The sequence below is a fragment of the Electrophorus electricus genome, chromosome 14 (assembly GCF_013358815.1).
Source record: "Electrophorus electricus isolate fEleEle1 chromosome 14, fEleEle1.pri, whole genome shotgun sequence".
NCBI lineage: Eukaryota > Metazoa > Chordata > Actinopteri > Gymnotiformes > Gymnotidae > Electrophorus > Electrophorus electricus.
This window is the reverse complement of record NC_049548.1, coordinates 20,575,949-20,594,719: the sequence shown is the minus strand read 5'-3', so window position 1 is coordinate 20,594,719 and position 18,771 is coordinate 20,575,949. Positions and strand designations below refer to the sequence as shown.

At 40.6% G+C, this 18,771-nt stretch overlaps 1 protein-coding gene across 3 annotated transcripts in view; it reads right to left on the bottom strand.

Moving 5' to 3' along the window:
- The window catches only part of aclyb (ATP citrate lyase b), a 29,952-nt gene that overhangs the window by 10,436 nt on the left and 745 nt on the right, over positions 1 to 18,771 (bottom strand). For 2 of the 3 annotated variants that reach the window (XM_035533497.1, XM_035533498.1), the window contains exons 2-13: positions 15,698 to 15,869; positions 13,650 to 13,772; positions 8,170 to 8,232; positions 7,726 to 7,916; positions 6,943 to 7,022; positions 5,871 to 6,001; positions 4,214 to 4,332; positions 3,615 to 3,751; positions 3,361 to 3,422; positions 2,685 to 2,802; positions 2,230 to 2,384; positions 1,201 to 1,294 (exon numbers count right to left, since the gene is read on the bottom strand). In XM_035533497.1, the coding sequence (XP_035389390.1) occupies positions 1,201 to 1,294; positions 2,230 to 2,384; positions 2,685 to 2,802; positions 3,361 to 3,422; positions 3,615 to 3,751; positions 4,214 to 4,332; positions 5,871 to 6,001; positions 6,943 to 7,022; positions 7,726 to 7,916; positions 8,170 to 8,232; positions 13,650 to 13,772; positions 15,698 to 15,856 (1,432 nt within the window). In that variant the 5' untranslated portion in view covers positions 15,857 to 15,869. Of the gene's footprint in view, positions 1 to 466; positions 524 to 1,200; positions 1,295 to 2,229; positions 2,385 to 2,684; positions 2,803 to 3,360; positions 3,423 to 3,614; positions 3,752 to 4,213; positions 4,333 to 5,870; positions 6,002 to 6,942; positions 7,023 to 7,725; positions 7,917 to 8,169; positions 8,233 to 13,649; positions 13,773 to 15,697; positions 15,870 to 18,771 lie in introns of all 3 variants that reach the window. The other variant, XM_035533496.1, reaches the window with a different exon arrangement.

Genomic DNA, 18,771 nt, shown 5'->3' with positions numbered 1-18,771 from the left:
GAAGTCAGTGTGTGGTGTCATTATATGGGTCACAGCATTACTTCATACCAGTATTTCCCAGCAAAGTCCTCAGAACCAGGCTATCCATACTTTCATAGCTCGTTTAACACCAAATGCCTGTTTGTAGGGTTAGGATTTGGAGTAGGGTTGTAATAAGGTTAGGGTATGTAGTAGGTTTTAGTGGGTTTAGAGTTGGGTTAGAGTTTGCAGTAGCCTGGCATTACACATTCAACTGCCCTACATTCTACACACATACTGACACCCACACACACACACACCTGCAGGCCTCAGACCACTGGGAAACCTCTGAGTGCATCAAGTCAAAATCATAATGCCGCATTCTCTGGTCCTGTGCACTGCATGAACACAGACAGCTCAAGGGCCAATCCTCTATCTGTGCAGAGGCACTAAAGGGTGAGAGGGGTCAAGGAAGAATGTATAACAGGAGAAATATTTAAACTCTTACCTGTACCATATCTATTGAGTGCACCCTTCACAGAGCACATTTTGAAAAGAGGGCGCACTTACAGATGTGAACGTAGAATGAGTAGAAAAGAAAGAAAGAAAGAAAGAAAGAAAGAAAGAAAGAAAGAAAGAAAGAAAGGGGAATGATTGAAATGAACGATTGGAGAAAGGAAGCATATTAAAGTATAGCAGGACGGAGGCGTACCATGAGAAAAAGAATGAGCGAGGACAGATGGCGAACAGACAGAAGAGCAGGAGAGGAATGTGCTTGTGCCCAGGTCTAAACCCCCCCACACAGCGTCATTAGTCCTTACTCACCTAGCCCTGACAAGGCCCAGCCAGCCAAGCCTACCCCATTCTATGGTAACTGGAGCCTTATTCATGTTCTCTGTTTATTTGGTGCCATTACATAGTCCTCTCTGCCATGCTCAGCCAGTAAGAGGTGAAGAGCACTTCCGGGTAGTGTCAGCTGCACCTCCACACCTGCAGCAACTAAATACCAAATCTGAGGGAATGAACCACACTGCTCAGCCCTGATTCTGAGAGCGTGACTGCGCTACTCAAACTTGATTGAGAGAATGACCATGCTACTCAAGCCTAATTCTGAGAGAATGACCACACTACTGAACCCTGACTGCGCTACTCTTTCCTGTTCTGCCACCTCAGATGAACGGTCTTTTTTTCTCTATCCAGTTCCATGGTAATTTAGGGAGAGTAGCAGAGGGGTCCAGTCACCTGGTGGAACTCCTGGCTTTGCCTTCTTGGCAGGTGTGATGTCATTGGCCAGTTTGTGTTCAGAGAATGAAGCTGTTCTAGTTGTTGCTGGAGTCTGAAAGCAAAATGAAGTAGATAATGAATAAAGTAGAAAGAAAGGACATGCATTCAGAGACTGGTCATGGTTAGGGATGCACCAATTTTGAATTTTTTGGGTTAACATAATAACTGATCATTAGCACCTGGTTGCAGCCAATAACAATATTTTAACATTTATGCATTTTAAAGCAAGTTCAAACCATAATTTATATGAAGTGCACTGGGTATAAGACATATTAAACTCTAAAAATGGTTCATTAAATTTTACACAGCCATGTCACAAACATCACAATTATTGTAAATATGTTGCTCTAAAAACAAAGGGAAACAAAAACACTGCATTTTATTTTCTAACCTTTCTAAAATGTTAAGTTCCATTTTATGCCTGCAGGTATAAGAAAGCTCAGAAAAATCATAACTGCAAAACTACAGTCAACAAAATCAAGATACTTTGCTTAATGAGTAAACAACAAAAAATAAATGAACGAATTAACAATTTAAATCTGATGTGAAAATTCTTCCAAACAAAAGGTTGCACTTTACAAAGGTCTTAATAAGAGTTGGTTAGTTTACACTTTAGCATATTTCTAATAACTGTAGTAATATTACTATATATATAGTAACCTGCTGGACTGATCAAAATTCAGTTAGATTATCGCCTGAAAAACCAATATCGAACTGATAAGATCAAAACTGTCCTCATTACCAAATAATATATTGGTCACAGATATATCATGCACCTCTAGTCACAGTACCATCACAAACAAGGCAGGACCAGCCTCTAATGACATAAGTGTCAATACACTAAGGTGGATTGAGGAGACATTTCCAGTTACCATCACAAACTCATTTAAATTAAGCATCCAAAGAATAATAAGGAAACAAACAGATGATCAAACAAAAATAAACATGACTGGAGCATTTAAATGAAGTCCCCACCCACACACTTACTGCAGCATTGCTACTGGAGTTCAGTAAGAAGTTGGCTGTGTGGGCAGCTACAGGAGGCTGGTTTGGGATTGGTCGGTGGCCGAGTGCCATCCCAACGATAGCAGTCATATGTGTTTCTGTGCCAAAGACATGAAGAGGAATCCCAGTGGTCTTTCCTGCAGGCAAATCAAGGACACAGTGAAAAATGGTGTCAAAACATCAGTGAAAAATGTAAAACTGGAAGTGCAAAACAAAAGATATTAAATCTTACAATTCAGCTTCACTCTGAACAAATTAAATTCTAGACGTTTCCTTCTTGAACTGATGACTTACTGTATTAATTAAATGTTCTAGAGCTTATGAGGCCCAAGACCCTTATAAAACACTAACACACACAAATTACTTAGAAGACCTAGACAGATTCATGAATGCTTATGATATTTTCCAAAGTTCTTAACCCTGAGCCCATGTCTTACCTACTTCTCCCATCACCCTGAGCCCCTCCTGGTAGTTCGGTCCTCCACGCCGCACGAAGATGGAGACCTCGTGCTCTTTCAAAGGGCCCTGGTAGTCCTTAATGGCTCTGACGATGCCCTGCAGGGCAGCAGAGACACCACACGCAGTTACTCTGCATCATCTTTGGAAATGAAATTAAACACCTGCAACAAACAGCCTGCAGCAATCACGTGTCAGCAACCTGCTCTGGAAGCAAACATTGCTCTGGAGTTAGACATTAAAAAGGTGCTAACAGAAATATGCATCTCCAGGCTAAGGGAAGGTGTTTCTAATGAAGTGGCTGATAACTGCAGTAAATCAAACATGAATGTTCATGCTAAATGACATTTACAATGAATAGGAAGTGTAAACAGTATACTTGAACCCAACAGTTTAATAGCATGTATCAATTGCATCAGCATTTAACTTATGCAATTAAAAAAAAATAACTTAAATTTATGTTGAATCAATTAATGGTTAAAAAGGCTTTTTTAATTCTTTTAAACGCCTGTTAATTTCAAGTTCAAGTTTGGTTTATTTGTCACATACATAGTCATACACAGTACAACACGCAGTGAAATGGTGTTAATTTAATGCAAGTTTTAGGGTAACTGTGTGTAAACTACACTCATGACTCAGATTGAAGACAACTCTTACTTTAAAGGTAGCAGCCACGTTGGTGAAGTTAGCAATACTGCCCCCAATGATCAGGACTTTGCCTGTCAGACGAAAACAGGAAAACGCACAAGCAGAATGAGAGGGGGTAGAAACAGCTGAGAGAAGGGGTTTCAACAGTTACAACTAAACCACTGTTTGACGCACAACTGGGGTATACACAGTTGCACAGTGGAGGTTTAGTAAAGGGAATACTGTTTTTAATCTCTCTTAAAATCACACAAATGCACACACACCATCTGGGTGTTTCTCGCGGGTCATGAGGGAGAGAATGGTCTTGGCATAGTCGTACGTTTGCTGTTCGCTGGGTGCACCAGAGTATTCTCCATAGTTGGCCAGCTCATCCACTCCACCCAGGTCACATATGGTGTCACTGAGCAAACACACAAACATCACAAACACGCAAACAACTCTCTCATTGTCAGCCTGGAGCCCCTAAACACTCACACTTGGGTTGGAGATGGAATCCAACATTAGTCATTTCAGAGCCCTGAAAAAAGGAGATATGTTCCAAGAATTTCTCAAATAACATTTAAAACATATTTAAGTTGGCAGGGAAGTCAGAAGCTTCCCTTTCAATAATTGAATTAGTTTTTTTTTTCCCCTCCATATGGCTCATTGGGTTAAGCTCAAGCCCTCAAGACAGTTTGGTTAGAACAGGGAAACGAACTGCTGCAATCCCGGACTGTATGGGGCGTGTCTAATTACACCCCAGCGCTGTAGGGTTGTCCAATTACACCCAACCAGGAGCCTGATCTGTTACTACATATACAGGAGAGATGGACAGATAAAAGAAACTGTTATTTTACTTTCTAAATAACTTAATCTGATGTACCTGTACACAACTGAGGCTCCACCTCCTGCCACCATGGTCCAGATCCGCCCTCTTGGGTTCAGGATGGTGAGTTTGAGACTAGCGCCACTCTTAGCATCCAGATCTGCTATGTAGGCCTCCTGCACATAATACATGCATGCACATATATGCATGCACGCACGCATATACAGGCACATATATGCATGCACGCACGCATGCGCACACACACACACACACACACACACACACACACACACACAAATGCATGTAGAGTCACACAAGTATATTAGGCTTTGTCCACACAAATAAAAACAGATAAAGAAAATACATAAATATGTACAGACTGGGCAGTACTGTGTATAGTGTGTGTGTGCGCGTGTGTGCAGTATATACACTGAGTATTGTTTGTAATGTGTATAAATTGTGAGCAATGATTATAGTTTCTGTGTAATGTATACAGTGTGTACAATGTGTGTGTAAATTGTATACACCTAACATTAATGTTAGACATAAAATTAAAACCACCTCCCTAATAGGGTGTAGGTCCCCTCATATATTGTGCATTATCCTGCTGAAAGAGGCTACTGCCATTAGAGAATACTGTTGTCATTAAGGGGCGAACTTGGTCTGCAGTAATTATTATGTAGGTGGCATGTGTCAAAGTAATATCCACATTAATGCCAAGATCGAGCTTTCCCATCATAACATCACATTGTCTCTGCCTTCTTCCCTGAATCTGATTACTCAATTACTAAAATAATCTATTACTGTAGCCCTAATGCTCACATGTGCTTTCAGAAGTGGACAGGGGTCAGAATGGACACTCTGCTCTGTGTCTATGCAACCCCATACGCTTTTCTATCATAGTGCATAGTCATTAACTTATTCAGCAATTTAAGATGCATTAGCTGTTTTGCGAGATCGGATCACCAGCATCACTGAGCACTGGGTGTCCATGACCCTTGTCATCAGTTCATCGGTTATCTTTTCCTGAACCACTTTTGGTAGGTGTGAACCACAGCATATCAGGAACACCCCACAAGACCTGCTATTTTGGAGATGCTCTGACCCAGTCAAAGATCCTTATAGTTGCCTACTTTTCCTCTTTCCAACACATCAACATCAAGAAAGCACTGATGGTGTCTCCTCGATTGGTGACAATATATTTGCAATCCAATTGCCAAGCTCAGTGAACAATTCAGAACATGGTTTTATAACATGGTTTTAAACCTAAATCTCTTATTCAAACACTAGATCATCATCTGCTAAATACTATAAATGTAAAATGTCAGTGATAACTGCTAAAATGCAATTGTGTCTTGTTTAAATGCTCTCACTAGAAGGCAAGTAGCCTGTTCTCCACACTGGGTTATCTAAATGACAGCAATGGAAATCACATTCTACAGCTGTTATCATGTGACCTGCTCGAACTAACCTGGCTGTTGTCACATGTGCTGCAAAGCGTTGCTGTGATATTTTCATGTTGGACTGTGATGGTATCGGATCGGTTTCCTTAAAATCTCTTTACTGATAATATGATCCAGCACTTTTGCTGATATCAGCCCGATTTCAATAAGTGATATCATACTGGTTCCATCTCTAGTATAGTTTGTGTGTGTGTGTGTGTGTGTGTGTGTGTGTGTGTGTGTGTGTGGTGTGTGTGTGTGTTTGGCTATACCTCAGGGTAAGCCTCTCTCCCAAATGGAGGGGGGAATTCCACATCTCCCCATTTAGGCTTGCAGATGAAGTCGGCTGTGGCATCAAGTTTAGCAGCCATGTCAAGAACGTACACTCCACCCTGGGTGACGACTACACAGAACAACACAGGTGTTAGAGCAGGGACAGGAAGTACTTGAACACTGTGGCTACTCCCTATTGACGTGGGTGATGTATGCTCACAGTTATTCCAGGAATATGGGATCAGCACTTAGAAGGTGATGCTGAGACACACACCAGTAGAAAAGCACACTGAGGTGTGAATCATACCAGACACACCATTAAAAATGAACAGTGAATCAGACCCCATCACTACCCAAACATATTTACATTACTTACTGAACAATCGGGTACAACTGTAAAAAAAAAAATAAAAATTTCAATAAACTACATTTCTGCAAATCCTCTACCTGTAGCTAGTGCTTTATACAGTGTGTAGCTGCTTCACTAATCATTGATGATCATAAGCTGCTAACATTTGCTAACTAGATGCTTACTAACTACCAATTTACCACTGCACTTTCATATAAAATTCAAACAACATCAAGGAATACTCTGGACTTTTTAAATCTAATGTCTTAGCACACTTATAACAAAAGCCTAAAGACAGATGTTAATCTGGTTCACAACAATTGCACTTGGGTGTCCATTAAATGTGCATTCCAATTTTCTTTGGCAAGTACTGGAATGTGTCAAAACTGTTTATGGTAACAGACCATACAGACACGACACATAGAGAATACGTTATTAAATTTTTAAGTATTCCTTTAATAAGGGGCATTTTTCCTGAAATACTTTGTATTTCTACTTGAAGGCAGTACCAGTTGCTATTGCTCAGTGCTACAAGTGAAAAGAACCCACTTATAGTGATACTGGACCAATTGGACTAGACAGAGAAATTCATATCTTAGTCTTCTACATCTGAATAGGGGTCTTACCTGATGCAAATTTGTGCATATTGTCGTAACTGGGTCCCTCCACTACCCTTAGATAACATTCATCAAAGCTATATGATGTGATACAGAGGTATTTACCGAGGGGGTTAATCTCCAGGTATGTGAAGTACAGGTCTTCATACAGGTTAAAGAGGCCCACAATGAAGCTAGCCAGAACCCTGCAGACACAAAACGTACACAGCTGACATCTGTGCAACACCTGCTGCATGAGATACTGCACTATGCAGAATACTGACAGCTCAAAAATATCAACATGGATTACTTAATACCACACATTTAGCCTACACTTCACCGCAGACTTTCGGCCAACATTGAAGGTGCAACAATGTATGTCTTTTAGGGTCAGATCAGCTGTCCATTTCACCCAACAGGCATAGAGAGCACAACAGAGGTGCCACTGTGCACAGAACTCTGCTTTCAGCAGATTTTTAAGGCCAGTCAAGAAGGGTTAATATGGTGGCAACCCAACGCTAGTGCTTCCTTACTATACATGTTATTGCAGACATTACTGAGCGTCTGCTTAAGCCTGTTCTGTAGTTGCAATGAACACTGGTGATACTGGTCATAACAGCTTATACAACATAACAGAGGTTTACTCTTCATTTAACTACACATTCTACAATGAAATGCTAATGTAAGTTGTATACTTTTATCTTTAAGATGAACCAAATCAATGTGTGAGAGAGGTAGGTCCAGCTAGAAGTCAAATCCTGGGATGATTCTGTAGCCTCACTTCAATTGGGTTCAACCCCAACCCTAGCACTGGGGTGTGCAGCTTGTGGGTATACAGCCCTCTGGCAAAGGCCTTTTACTAATTCCACTGGCCTGATGTTTTTTTTGCCATCTCAACAAAGAACTCACCCTTTCTTCCCATCAGGAACGTGTACTAGTAGTTGCTTGACAACTGCATCCACGCCGAGTTTCTCATCCACTCCCACTAGTAGGCGCTGTGCTTTGGCATCCACATTTCCAATGTCCACCCCGCCTTCATGATGGAACAGCACATAGTCACCCTCCCGTGTAGCGAATATGCACACATAAAATTCTTCCTCCTGTGGGAGGGGGGCAGGCAGACAAAGAGACAGTACTGACAGATGCAACCTCTTGCAATTTCTTGGATACTAGTTGTAAAGTGAAACAAAAATGACAAAAAGATTTACAAATAAGACTAATAAAAACTGTTTTTTTTAGTTGCATGCGAGAAGGTGCATTATAGTGGTTAACAGAGGTTATAACATTATGATAGTTCTGGTATTTACGTGTGAAGGTACGTGTATAGTTGTTTAAGAAGGTTCCAGGAATTACCTGCGAGTGGGCCACAAATGGTTCAATGAGGAAGTTCTTAAGGATGCCCTTCGCCTTTCCAACCTGTGTCAAAATAAAACATTGAAATGTCTGAGGGGATGATTTACAGGAAGTTTCATTTAAACATTTACTGAACATTTCAAGTTTCAAATGTGTGTAAGGCAAGTTTAGCTTTGTAAAAGTTCTGAAATTTGCAATCAGTCTCCTTCGGGAAATCTAAATGGAAATCCTGTGAACACAGAAGTATTTCTCGGGAAAGATATTTTCTGAGGGTTATGCACTTCACAGTATTAAATATCTGCACTGAACGTTAAACATCTTTGAAAGTTTAACAGTAGTAAACGTTAGGTAAACAGACAACTCTAAGACTAGTAGAATGTAAAACATCCTTATCTGAATAATGTTCAGCAGTTTGGCATTGTGTCATGCTTATGAAGCCTTATCTGAGTGTGTGAACACAGAAGCACAAGAAATTCTTGTGCTACCATTCTCTTGAAAACCTTTAGGTTGACTGCTGTGATGGCAAACAAATACATTGAGGCCACAGCGATGCAAGTGATTAATACCTTAAATAACTCTCTTCTAATTCTTTTGTTTTTCCATCTTTGCTTTTCACTTTCATTTCAAACTAACATTACTTAGTAGTACTATAAAAACTATATAATAAAATATTTATTTTAAATGTTAGCAATTCCTTCACTATTTTCTTTTTTCATCTTGTAGAATTACTGCTTAAAAGGTTGCGCATCATCCTGCATAACATCTTGGCTGTGATAATCTATGGCACTCGCCTTCTTATTGTGTCTGTGGCACAACCACAGCTGTGATATTATTTGTGATAACACTCTCCCTCTTATGATGTGATGTTTTAATCCCTCTTAAGCTCTCTTCCTTAAACATATGTCAGGTTGTACAGAGCCTTGCAAAAGCATTCGGTCCCCCTTAAAATATATCAGATTAGTCTGGATCAAACACATACAGATTGTTCCAGCCAGTACATCAAAATGATCTTAAAAATACTAATGTCAAAATTTATCATGTGTCATCAAATCTTTTAGGAAAATTGCACTAGCTCTGGATGGTACCTCTAACAGCATTATACACTTTTTGGGAGTGAATTCACCCATTTTACTGGTAGTTTTGCTCCAGATTGGTTGGACAACACTGGATAACACTCAGGTTGGTTGCGTAACACTGCAGTTTCCATATTCCCCAAATGTATTGATCTGAACTTAAACCCAACGGTATGTTCTAGAATGGGTCAAATAGAATGTTTGACATTCTCCTATGTTGCTTTAGTCCTGTGCTTGGGATCACTGTTCTGCTGAAACATGATGCTTATATCAGCATGATCTAATGTGAAAATGTAAGGGAGATAACACAGGAGGAATTGTACAAATAGTAGTGACATGTTAATGAGCTTCTGCAAGAAGGTATTACCCACACAATTACTAACCAAATGTTTTCTGTGATTCTAAATGAGGGTAAACAAACACAATAGTAAAAGTAATTCAATATGGTATAATTAAATAAATGGATGAAAAGAACAGCTGTAGAGTTGTTCAAGACTTAGTCACAAAAGGAGGGAAATGAAGTAATAAAATGAATATTGTTTTACTGTTTTATTATTTTATATTATAGTTTGTGTATGGAAGCATTACTAAAGAGATATGTGATCTGAGTGTAATGACCTCTGAAAACATATGCAGGTAGGTTCACCAGGAATAGAATGATACAGAGCTTTATTACTGGGTACAAAGGTTTATTCATTCAATTATAAACTTTAATAATGCTTCTTACAAACAGCTAAGGCCACTAGACATCCAAGATAAAAGTGGTTATTCTGGTTTCTTTCTTAAGATAGCAAAAAAAGTGTTGCAGAACTCTGTGGGTTTCTGCAAGACATTCATTGTCTTCACTACAGACAGGCTGTTACAGAAAGACAACTTTATCTTGCAGGTGTTAATGGTTCAAGTCAGGGAATATTTGTTAAGTTAGGGAATATTTGTTAGCAAATGTATTTATATATGAGAATAAAATACTGCTGTACAGAAGGTAGGGTTAGGGTTAGTTATGCAATGTAACCTTACATGAGCTATTAGTCCAAGATAACCCCTTAGGTTACTTTATCAAGCTAACCATCATTAACCATGCACTCCATGCTCAAAATTCAAACTTGATAATGAGAAGAAAAATGTTGGGTTAGGTAGCCATTTTCTGTGATGAGAATGCAAACAGTAGCACTGGAAATGATCTGAAAATAAAAGCTAGCCCAAACAAACCAAAAAACATCATTAGCAAAGTAGTCAGATAATATTAGTGAATTAGCTAGCTAAGGTTATCTATACCGCTACAATTACAAGGGTACATTAAATTCCACAACAATAATAATCTGGTTGGCTTTTCTCAGTAGATACACTATATTGCCAAAAGTATTCACTCACCCATCCAAATCATTGAATTTAGGTGTTCCAATCACTTCCATGGCCACAGGTGTATAAAACCAAGCAACTAGGCATGCAGACCGCCTCTACAAACATTTGTGAAAGAATGGGTCGCTCTCAGGAGCTCACTGAATTCCAGCAGTGTACCATGATAGGATGACACCTGTACAGCAAGTCCAGTTGTTAAATTTCCTTGCTACTAAATATTCCACAGTCAACTGTTAGTGGTATTATAACAAAGTAGAAGCAATTGGGAATGACACCACCTCAGCGTGAAGTGGTAGGCCATGTAAAATGACAGTGTAGTCAGTGGATGCTGAGGCGCACAGAGGTTGCCAACTTTATGCAGAGTCCATTGCTACATACCTCCAACCTTCAAGTGGCCTTCAGATTGGCTCAAGAACAGTGCATAGTGTGCTTCATGGAATGGGATTCCATGGCCAAGCAGCTGCATCCAAGCCTTGCATCACCAAGCGCAATACAAAGTGTCGGATGCAGTGGTGTAAAGCACACCACCACTGGACTGTAGTGGAGACGTGTTCGCTGGAGTGACAAATCATGCTTCTCCATCTGGCAACCCGATGGACAAGTCTGGGTTTGGCAGTTGCCAGGAGAACTGTACTTGTCTGACTGCACTGTGCCAAATGTAAAGTTTGGTGGAGGGAGGATTATGGTGTGGGGCTGTTTTTCAGGAGTTGGGCTCTGCCCCTTAGTTCCAGTGAAAAGAACTGTTAATGCTACAGCATAACAAGAGATTATGGACAATTTCATGCTCCCAACTTTGTGGGAACAGTTTGGGGCTGGCCCCCTCCTGTTCCAACATTACTGTGCACTAGTGCATAAAGCAAGGTCCATAAAGACATGGATGAGCGAGTTTGCTGTGGAAGAACTTGACTGGCCTGCACAGAGTCCTGACCTCAACCCGATAGAACACCTTTGGGATGAATTAGAGGGGAGACTGCAAGACAGGCCTTCTCATCCAACATCAGTGTCGGACCTCACAAACGCGGTTCTGGAAGAACGGTCAAAAATTCCCATAAACACACTTCTAAACCTTGTGGAAAGCCTTCCCAGAAGAGTTGAAGCTGTTATAGCTGCAAAGGGTGGTCTGACATCATATTAAACCCTATGGATTAAAATTAGGATGTCCCACAATTTCATATGTATACAAAGGCATAGAATACTTTTGGCAATATAGTGTAGTTAGTAAACCACCAACATAAAAAAGCCAGCCCAGTGTTTATTGTGCTCTCATCTCCACCTCTGATAAGCCAGGCCAGTGTTTATTCTGCTCTCATCTCCACCTCTGATAAAACAAACCAGTGTTTTCTGCTCTCATCTCTAGCTCGGCTGCTCTCCCATTTAGCTTGCCGGTTCTTCAATTCTACGTTTCTTCTTATGTTCCGCAACATTTAATCTCTCATTTAATCAACATTTAATCTTCAATCTCTCTCTGACGCTCGGTATCGTCCCATCCAGCTTCAAGCGATCCACCATCGTCTCCGTCCTGAAGAAACCTCGACCCTCCAACCTCAATGACTACCGCCCTGTTGCCCTCACATCAGTCGTGATGAAGTGCTTTAAAAAGCTAGTCAGAGACTTCATCACATCTTCACTGCCAGCCTCCATGGACCCACTGCAGTTTGCATACCGCCACAACCGCTCCACTGATGATGCAATTGCACATCTGCTCTACACCACACTGACTCACCTGGACAAAGGGAGGGGTAATTATGTTAAAATGCTGTTTGTCGACTACAGTTCAGCATTTAACACCATCATCCCCTCTCTACTCCCTACTAGAATCTAGGACTGCATACATCCCTGTGCGACTGGATCTCCAACTTCCTAACAGACAGACCACAATCAGTACGGGTGGGCAACTGTGCCTCATCCACCCTCACCCTCAGCACTGAAGCTCCTCAGGGTTGTGTCCTAAGCCCCCTGCTCTATTCACTGTACACCTACGACTACACAGCCCCTTCCAGCTCCACCATCATTGTCAAGTTTGCTGACAACACCGTTGTCATGGGCCTGATCTCGGACAATGATGAGAGGGCCTACCTGGAGGAGATGGTGTTCACATCTCACAGGACCTGTCCTGGTCCCGCCCTACCAACTCCCGGGCAAAGAAGGCTCGTCAGCGTCTTTACCACCTCAGACGCCTAAGAGATTTCAGACTGCCCTCCAAGGTACTGTGGAACTTCTACACCTGCACTATCGAGAGCATCCTCACAGGGAACATCACAGTCTGGTTTGGGAATAGCACCAAGCAGGACAGACAAGCACTCCAAAGGGTAGTGCGTTCAGCAAAGCGTATCACTCACACGGAACTTCCTGACCTGCAGACCATCTACTACAGGCGGTGCCAGACCAAGGCCAGGAGGATTGTGAAGGACCCCACCCATCCCAACAATAGACTATTCTCTCTGTTGAGGTCAGGGAGGTGCTTTCACTCCCTGAAGACCAAGACAGAGAGTCTGAAGAGGAGCTTCTTCCCACAGGCCATTCAGGCCCTGAATCAGGGAAACTGATAAACTGTGGGGACCACCAACACCATGTAAAATAACGGTATATATATTAAATTACCACCATGTAACATAAAAAACTGTAAATATGTCATTTTACAAAATGGTGTACATTGTGTACATACATATATACGCAACCATATACATTGTACATTGTGTATATAAACATAATATGCATATATTGTACATACATTGTTAATATAATTTTGTACATATATAGAATAATATATTTCTCTCTGCACCCCTGTTTTCTTTTTCCTCAGTTTGGACAGAGCACTCTCAACCATTTCACTGCGAGTTATACTGTGTATGACTATGTATGTGACAAATAAACCAAACTTGAAACTTGATTTATAATTACCACAAATTATTAAAGTACTGAAATGTCTGATGTATCACCCAATTTAAAGCTTCTGAAATGTACATTTGTGTATTGTGTTCATGAGTGCATGCATGTTTTTGTGATTGTTCTTTCTCCATAACTGATATGCAGCACCCTTCATCTTACTGTGGTTTCTTTCATCAGATGTGGTTTCAGCCAGTCCTGAACACCTTGCAGGTCTAAGTCCACGCCCACCAATCCAAGCTTTCCCCTGCGCTTAATCAGCTGATCAGGCTTCACAACCAGTCGCTGCAAGGTAGCATAACATCAGTAACACATTTAACAGTCTAATAATAACAATACTACATGACTTTATGTGATACTGAAAGAGGTTCAAATACATCATGAAAGACAGGTATCAGTCACCCTCATACAAGCACCCCTCCTCACTAGGAGGGTGCAGAAATCTAGCAGCAGCATGATCAGGTCCAATATGATGCAGATTCCTGTGTTTTATAATGATTTTTCACTTACCCTTGATGCAGACAATCGGCAAAGACCAACTGGAGTCCAAATTTTGCTTCCTTAAGTCTAGAATAAAATCTGCCAACATTGCTGACAAACACTGGAAGTCAGCAACAAGTCAACAGCACTGATAACAGCCTTTGTATATAAGTTACATATCCTCAAACTGCTCAAACCGCATCCAGGTTGCTGCTAATATCAGTGACATCTTTATTCACTTTTATAGCTCACAGTGAGTCACACTGCATCATAAACAGGGGTGGACTAGGACAAAAAAAAAATTGGCCCTGAAATTATGTCATCTACAAAGACAACGCCTAAAATCTTCTGCTGCATTACTGGACATTGACCGACTGAGTGACCACCAGCAGTAGCTGATAGTAGGATAACAAGCACAATGCTATCATCTATACTAATTATCATCATCATCATCATCACCATCACCATCTTTAAATCACACACTGCCTCCTTGCAAATTCCTGTTAATCATGAAGCCACTCCACTCCAGAGTGCTACAACTCTGCCTTGCAGTGACATTTCCTTCTATTTAAACATGCTATTGCTGCACAATGTTGACTCAGGTGCTGCAGATGATGAAACTTCAGCAAACATGCATTATTTTTGCCCATTTGACAGCATACACTTGTATATTGTGGGGGGGGGGGGGGGGTCCAGCAACTTCTCTTTACCTTCTCTGAGTTGAAATTCATTACCTATACCTTAGAGATCTGTTTCTCTTTCAATGTATTAGTAAAAGAAGCCTGAGAAACTTACTTTGCTAGTATAATTTCTTCAAAGAGAAATCCAAAAATCTTATTTGACACTATAAATAGTCTTACCACCCCCTGCCACACTACCACATGTTTCTGTTGATGATTGTAATAGGTTTCTTAAATTTTTTGTTGAAAAGGTTTTGGCTATTAGGTCCAGTATCGGGCCTGTAACCAGTTTACTTAACATTAGTCCTCCTTTAGATCCTATTGTACAGGACTCCTTCCAACCTGTCTGTTTGGAGGATCTAGTGGATCTGAAAAGTAGATCTTCTAGCCTTTTAGATGTAATTCCTTTTCATTATTTTTTAACAATGATAGTAAGTAAAACTATTGGCCCAGCAGTAGTGTCTATTATGAATTATTATGGATTAAGACCTGGATACAGTTTGAAGATGTGGAGAGAGGTCAGTTGGCAGTTTTTGTTCTAAAGAAGCAAAATTGGAAAATCATGTATATTTGATTAATCATCAAAATACTCCTTTAAATGCCAGAGTTGCAGTCTTGAAAATGTATTATTATTATTATTATAACTTAACTGAAATATCTGCCTGTTGGTGCTCAGAAATGGACACTACAGGCAACAGAAGAATGACTGCATATCCCAGTCATTGCTAGTTAACATCATGCTCTTATACAAGCAGATGGGCAGCCATAGCAGCTACATTAAACATGGTTAAAAAAAACATTATAAATAATTTAAAAAATGGGAAAACAAACTTTAATATCGTTGACCTTTTCTTGTTTTTTTAAGGCACTGGTATTGTTGTAGAAGTATCATTTTAGCACTGATATTGGAAAAACCCCAGATGAAACCCAAGCCTACTCCACACAGACAACCTCATGCAAACACAAACATACTCCCCATACACCACCTCACTCACACATTCCTAGTCACCCACCCACTCCTCTGTCTGATACACTTCCACAAGCACCCACCTCAGTGAGGAGCCATGGATGGTCATGTGTGAGTCGCTCCCAGTCAGTCTCTGCGGTGATGGAGGCGAAACGGAAGCGGTTCTGCACAGCGGCTGTGGTGCATATGTATTTGTACAGGAATTCTTTGCCTGTCTGCTCTGAGATGGCTTTAGCAGACATTACGCCTCAATCACTGTGGTTGCAGACACACACACGGGGACACAGAAATTGGAATAATTTTAGATCTTAAAATCAAGCAAAAGGTTTCTCACAGATTTTGTCTGATAACAAAACTTCAGCATTTGACAGGACCCAGTTTGCATAAACAGTGTATTAAACAGATTATGCGCTTTGGTCATGTAACCAGTGCACAGTGCTATACACACCCTAACCTATGTAATGCCGTTGATTTTAAGTTTCCAAATGTGTCCTCTTCAATTATGTATTTTCATATCAAAAGCCAAACAGGAATATGCACTTTTCACCAGCAGTAGCAGTGTTTAGCTTGCTGGTATCAGCACGCTGACACTAAAATGTATTTCCACCAAAATCCAGACTATTTATTAGATTTATATCAGTAGAATTGAGTTAGCATCAGCAGTGTCTTCAGCAGCAACTCCAGCTGCATCTTTCAGGGCCATCTGCAGTGAGTTTCTGCTGTTTCAACTAAAAGAAGAAACAACAGACTTATGTACTGATGTGAAGAGTAACAGCCACACCATAGTGCTAACCCCCAGCACTCCAAAGCGGCACCAAGTTGAGCTTCCTCTGAAACTTCAGCAAACGATTACCTGACCCCTATCTCTGAAACCCTGCTAGGCCATATTGGGAGTAAGTAAATACAGCCACAAATCACAGTGAGGCAACAAATGGAGTCTATGCAGTCAATTCAGCCAAGCACACACACTTTATGGCATTATTCAGGTAACCTGTCCACATTTATACAGAAATTATGGCATGACAATACACACAAAAATAGCCCTGCCTTCAGCTGGGGTAGTCTGACCCCATTTATAGCTGCATCTTACAGACTCGTAGACAAAAATGCTCAACTAGCCATAAAGACAATACATGTATAGCAAATCAAGTTTTGTTAGTCCTCTCATTCCTTTCTATGGAGACAAGTGGTTACTGTACAACAAGCAATTGCATCATACACATCCATAGTACTGTTTTAAATAAACAACTGCACTGATAATATCAGTCAATAAGCAAATTAAAAAGGTTTCCCAATAAGAAACCGTGAATGAACAATGAAAACTCAAATGCTGCCTTCAAATCTGGAGATGGCCAAAATCAGACCAAATCTGAGGGCCAATTCAAGAACACATTCCTGGATGCCTACTGAAGCACTGTGCTGCCACAGCTGGCACAGGTTTATCAGCATCTTTAATCTCAGTCTCAGGGTGTGCTTCCAACAAACTGCCCCTAAAACTGCACAAGCTAGGAATTTGTACCAGAAGGTGAAATCTGTTTATTAGCCCATTTTTAAATTAACCTTTCTAAGGGAGGTACACAAACTTGCTAAATGTAAAAGTGAAGCAAGTGTTAACACACTTCCCACTAACATTTAGCTAGTTAAAGGTAAAACTGCATTTTAGTGGAACTGCATTAGTAGAAAATATGCATTAACAGCTCATTAGCTATTTCCCCTTCATTTTGTCTTTGCTGGTCAAACTCCTCCTCCTGTTCATAATTACCATACTCTGTGACACATTCAATCCTCCACTGCAATATTTATCAAACAGTTGTTCCCTCTCCGCAACCTCGGCAGTGCAAACCCAACACTTCGCCTTGTCTAAATTCACCTGGTCTTCGTTACCTGTTTACCTGTCTTTTCTCTGCAACCTCTTGTTTTCTAAACAAACTTTCCAAAAAGTTCACAATTCGTCAGTCTGTCAGTGTAACATCCATGTTTGTGTTGCCTCAATGGAAAAACCACCCAAATGATGAAAAACAAAATTAAAAGCTAGAGTGCATAAAATGATAGATGTTATCATACAATATATATCATTGTGTCGCACAGCCCTAGCAAACACTCCATCACACTGCAGATACACACCAGTAGGCTGACAGTAGCAGACTTCCATCGCTTTGTTCAACATCTGCACTTTAGACCACTAGGGTTATATCACTGTGTTGCCACTGTTATTCCTTATACTTACTATACAACACTATTGCACTTTCAAATGTACATATATGCCGCAGTATTCTGCAGGGTGTTGGGTAGTTTTTAACAATATGATGAGGTTAAATATCAGCCTTCAGGATTTTCACGAAAATCATTTCCATTTGCTACATAATCTGAATGATGTGATTTATCAAAGCCTCAAAGATTTCATACAGAGAACCTGGGACATGTCAGGATGTGCACAGTACATAATGAAGATATGTGCCTTTACTTGAGGTCTTATTTGCATATGGTGACATTCCTTATTGAGATGTCACCAACTGGCATATTGTGTAGTCCTAACAAAGACATTATTATCATTTTATGGATAAGATCTGGTCAAACAGGTGTAGCTTAAACAAATCAAACCAAGGGACACTGGCACACAGAACTGTGTTGGCAACTATTAATAATTTCACAGGTGACTGATGAAAGTATGAAAAAGTTACAAATCATTGCTGAACAACATGTAGAGCCTAGCAAAAAGTGAATTATGTCTGAAAGTGAACTCTTTTCATTACTACAGCCCACTATCATTCCACCAAACAGGCAGCCACTCCACCAAACAGGCAGCCAAACCAGCACTACTTGTCCAACGCACTCTGTACAATGACGTTGGTCACACTGCTCGCACACGCCCTTATCTTGATCACGTACGTGTGTGTGTGCGCGTGTGTGTACACGTGCGCGCGCACACACACACCTCATCAGGAAACCCGGATCTGGCATGGAACTAAAAATGCCTGTAATCATGAATAACTTTATTAATTATGCCCAACTTTCAACTGCGATCTGGCTGGATGCTTTGGTCAGGCTATACTTCGGCATATAGCTTAGTTTATATGGGTCATTTATAATTAAAACTGCTACTGTTGTTTTGTGAGACCTTGTGATCATGCCTATGACCACTAGCTGAGCACAGAAT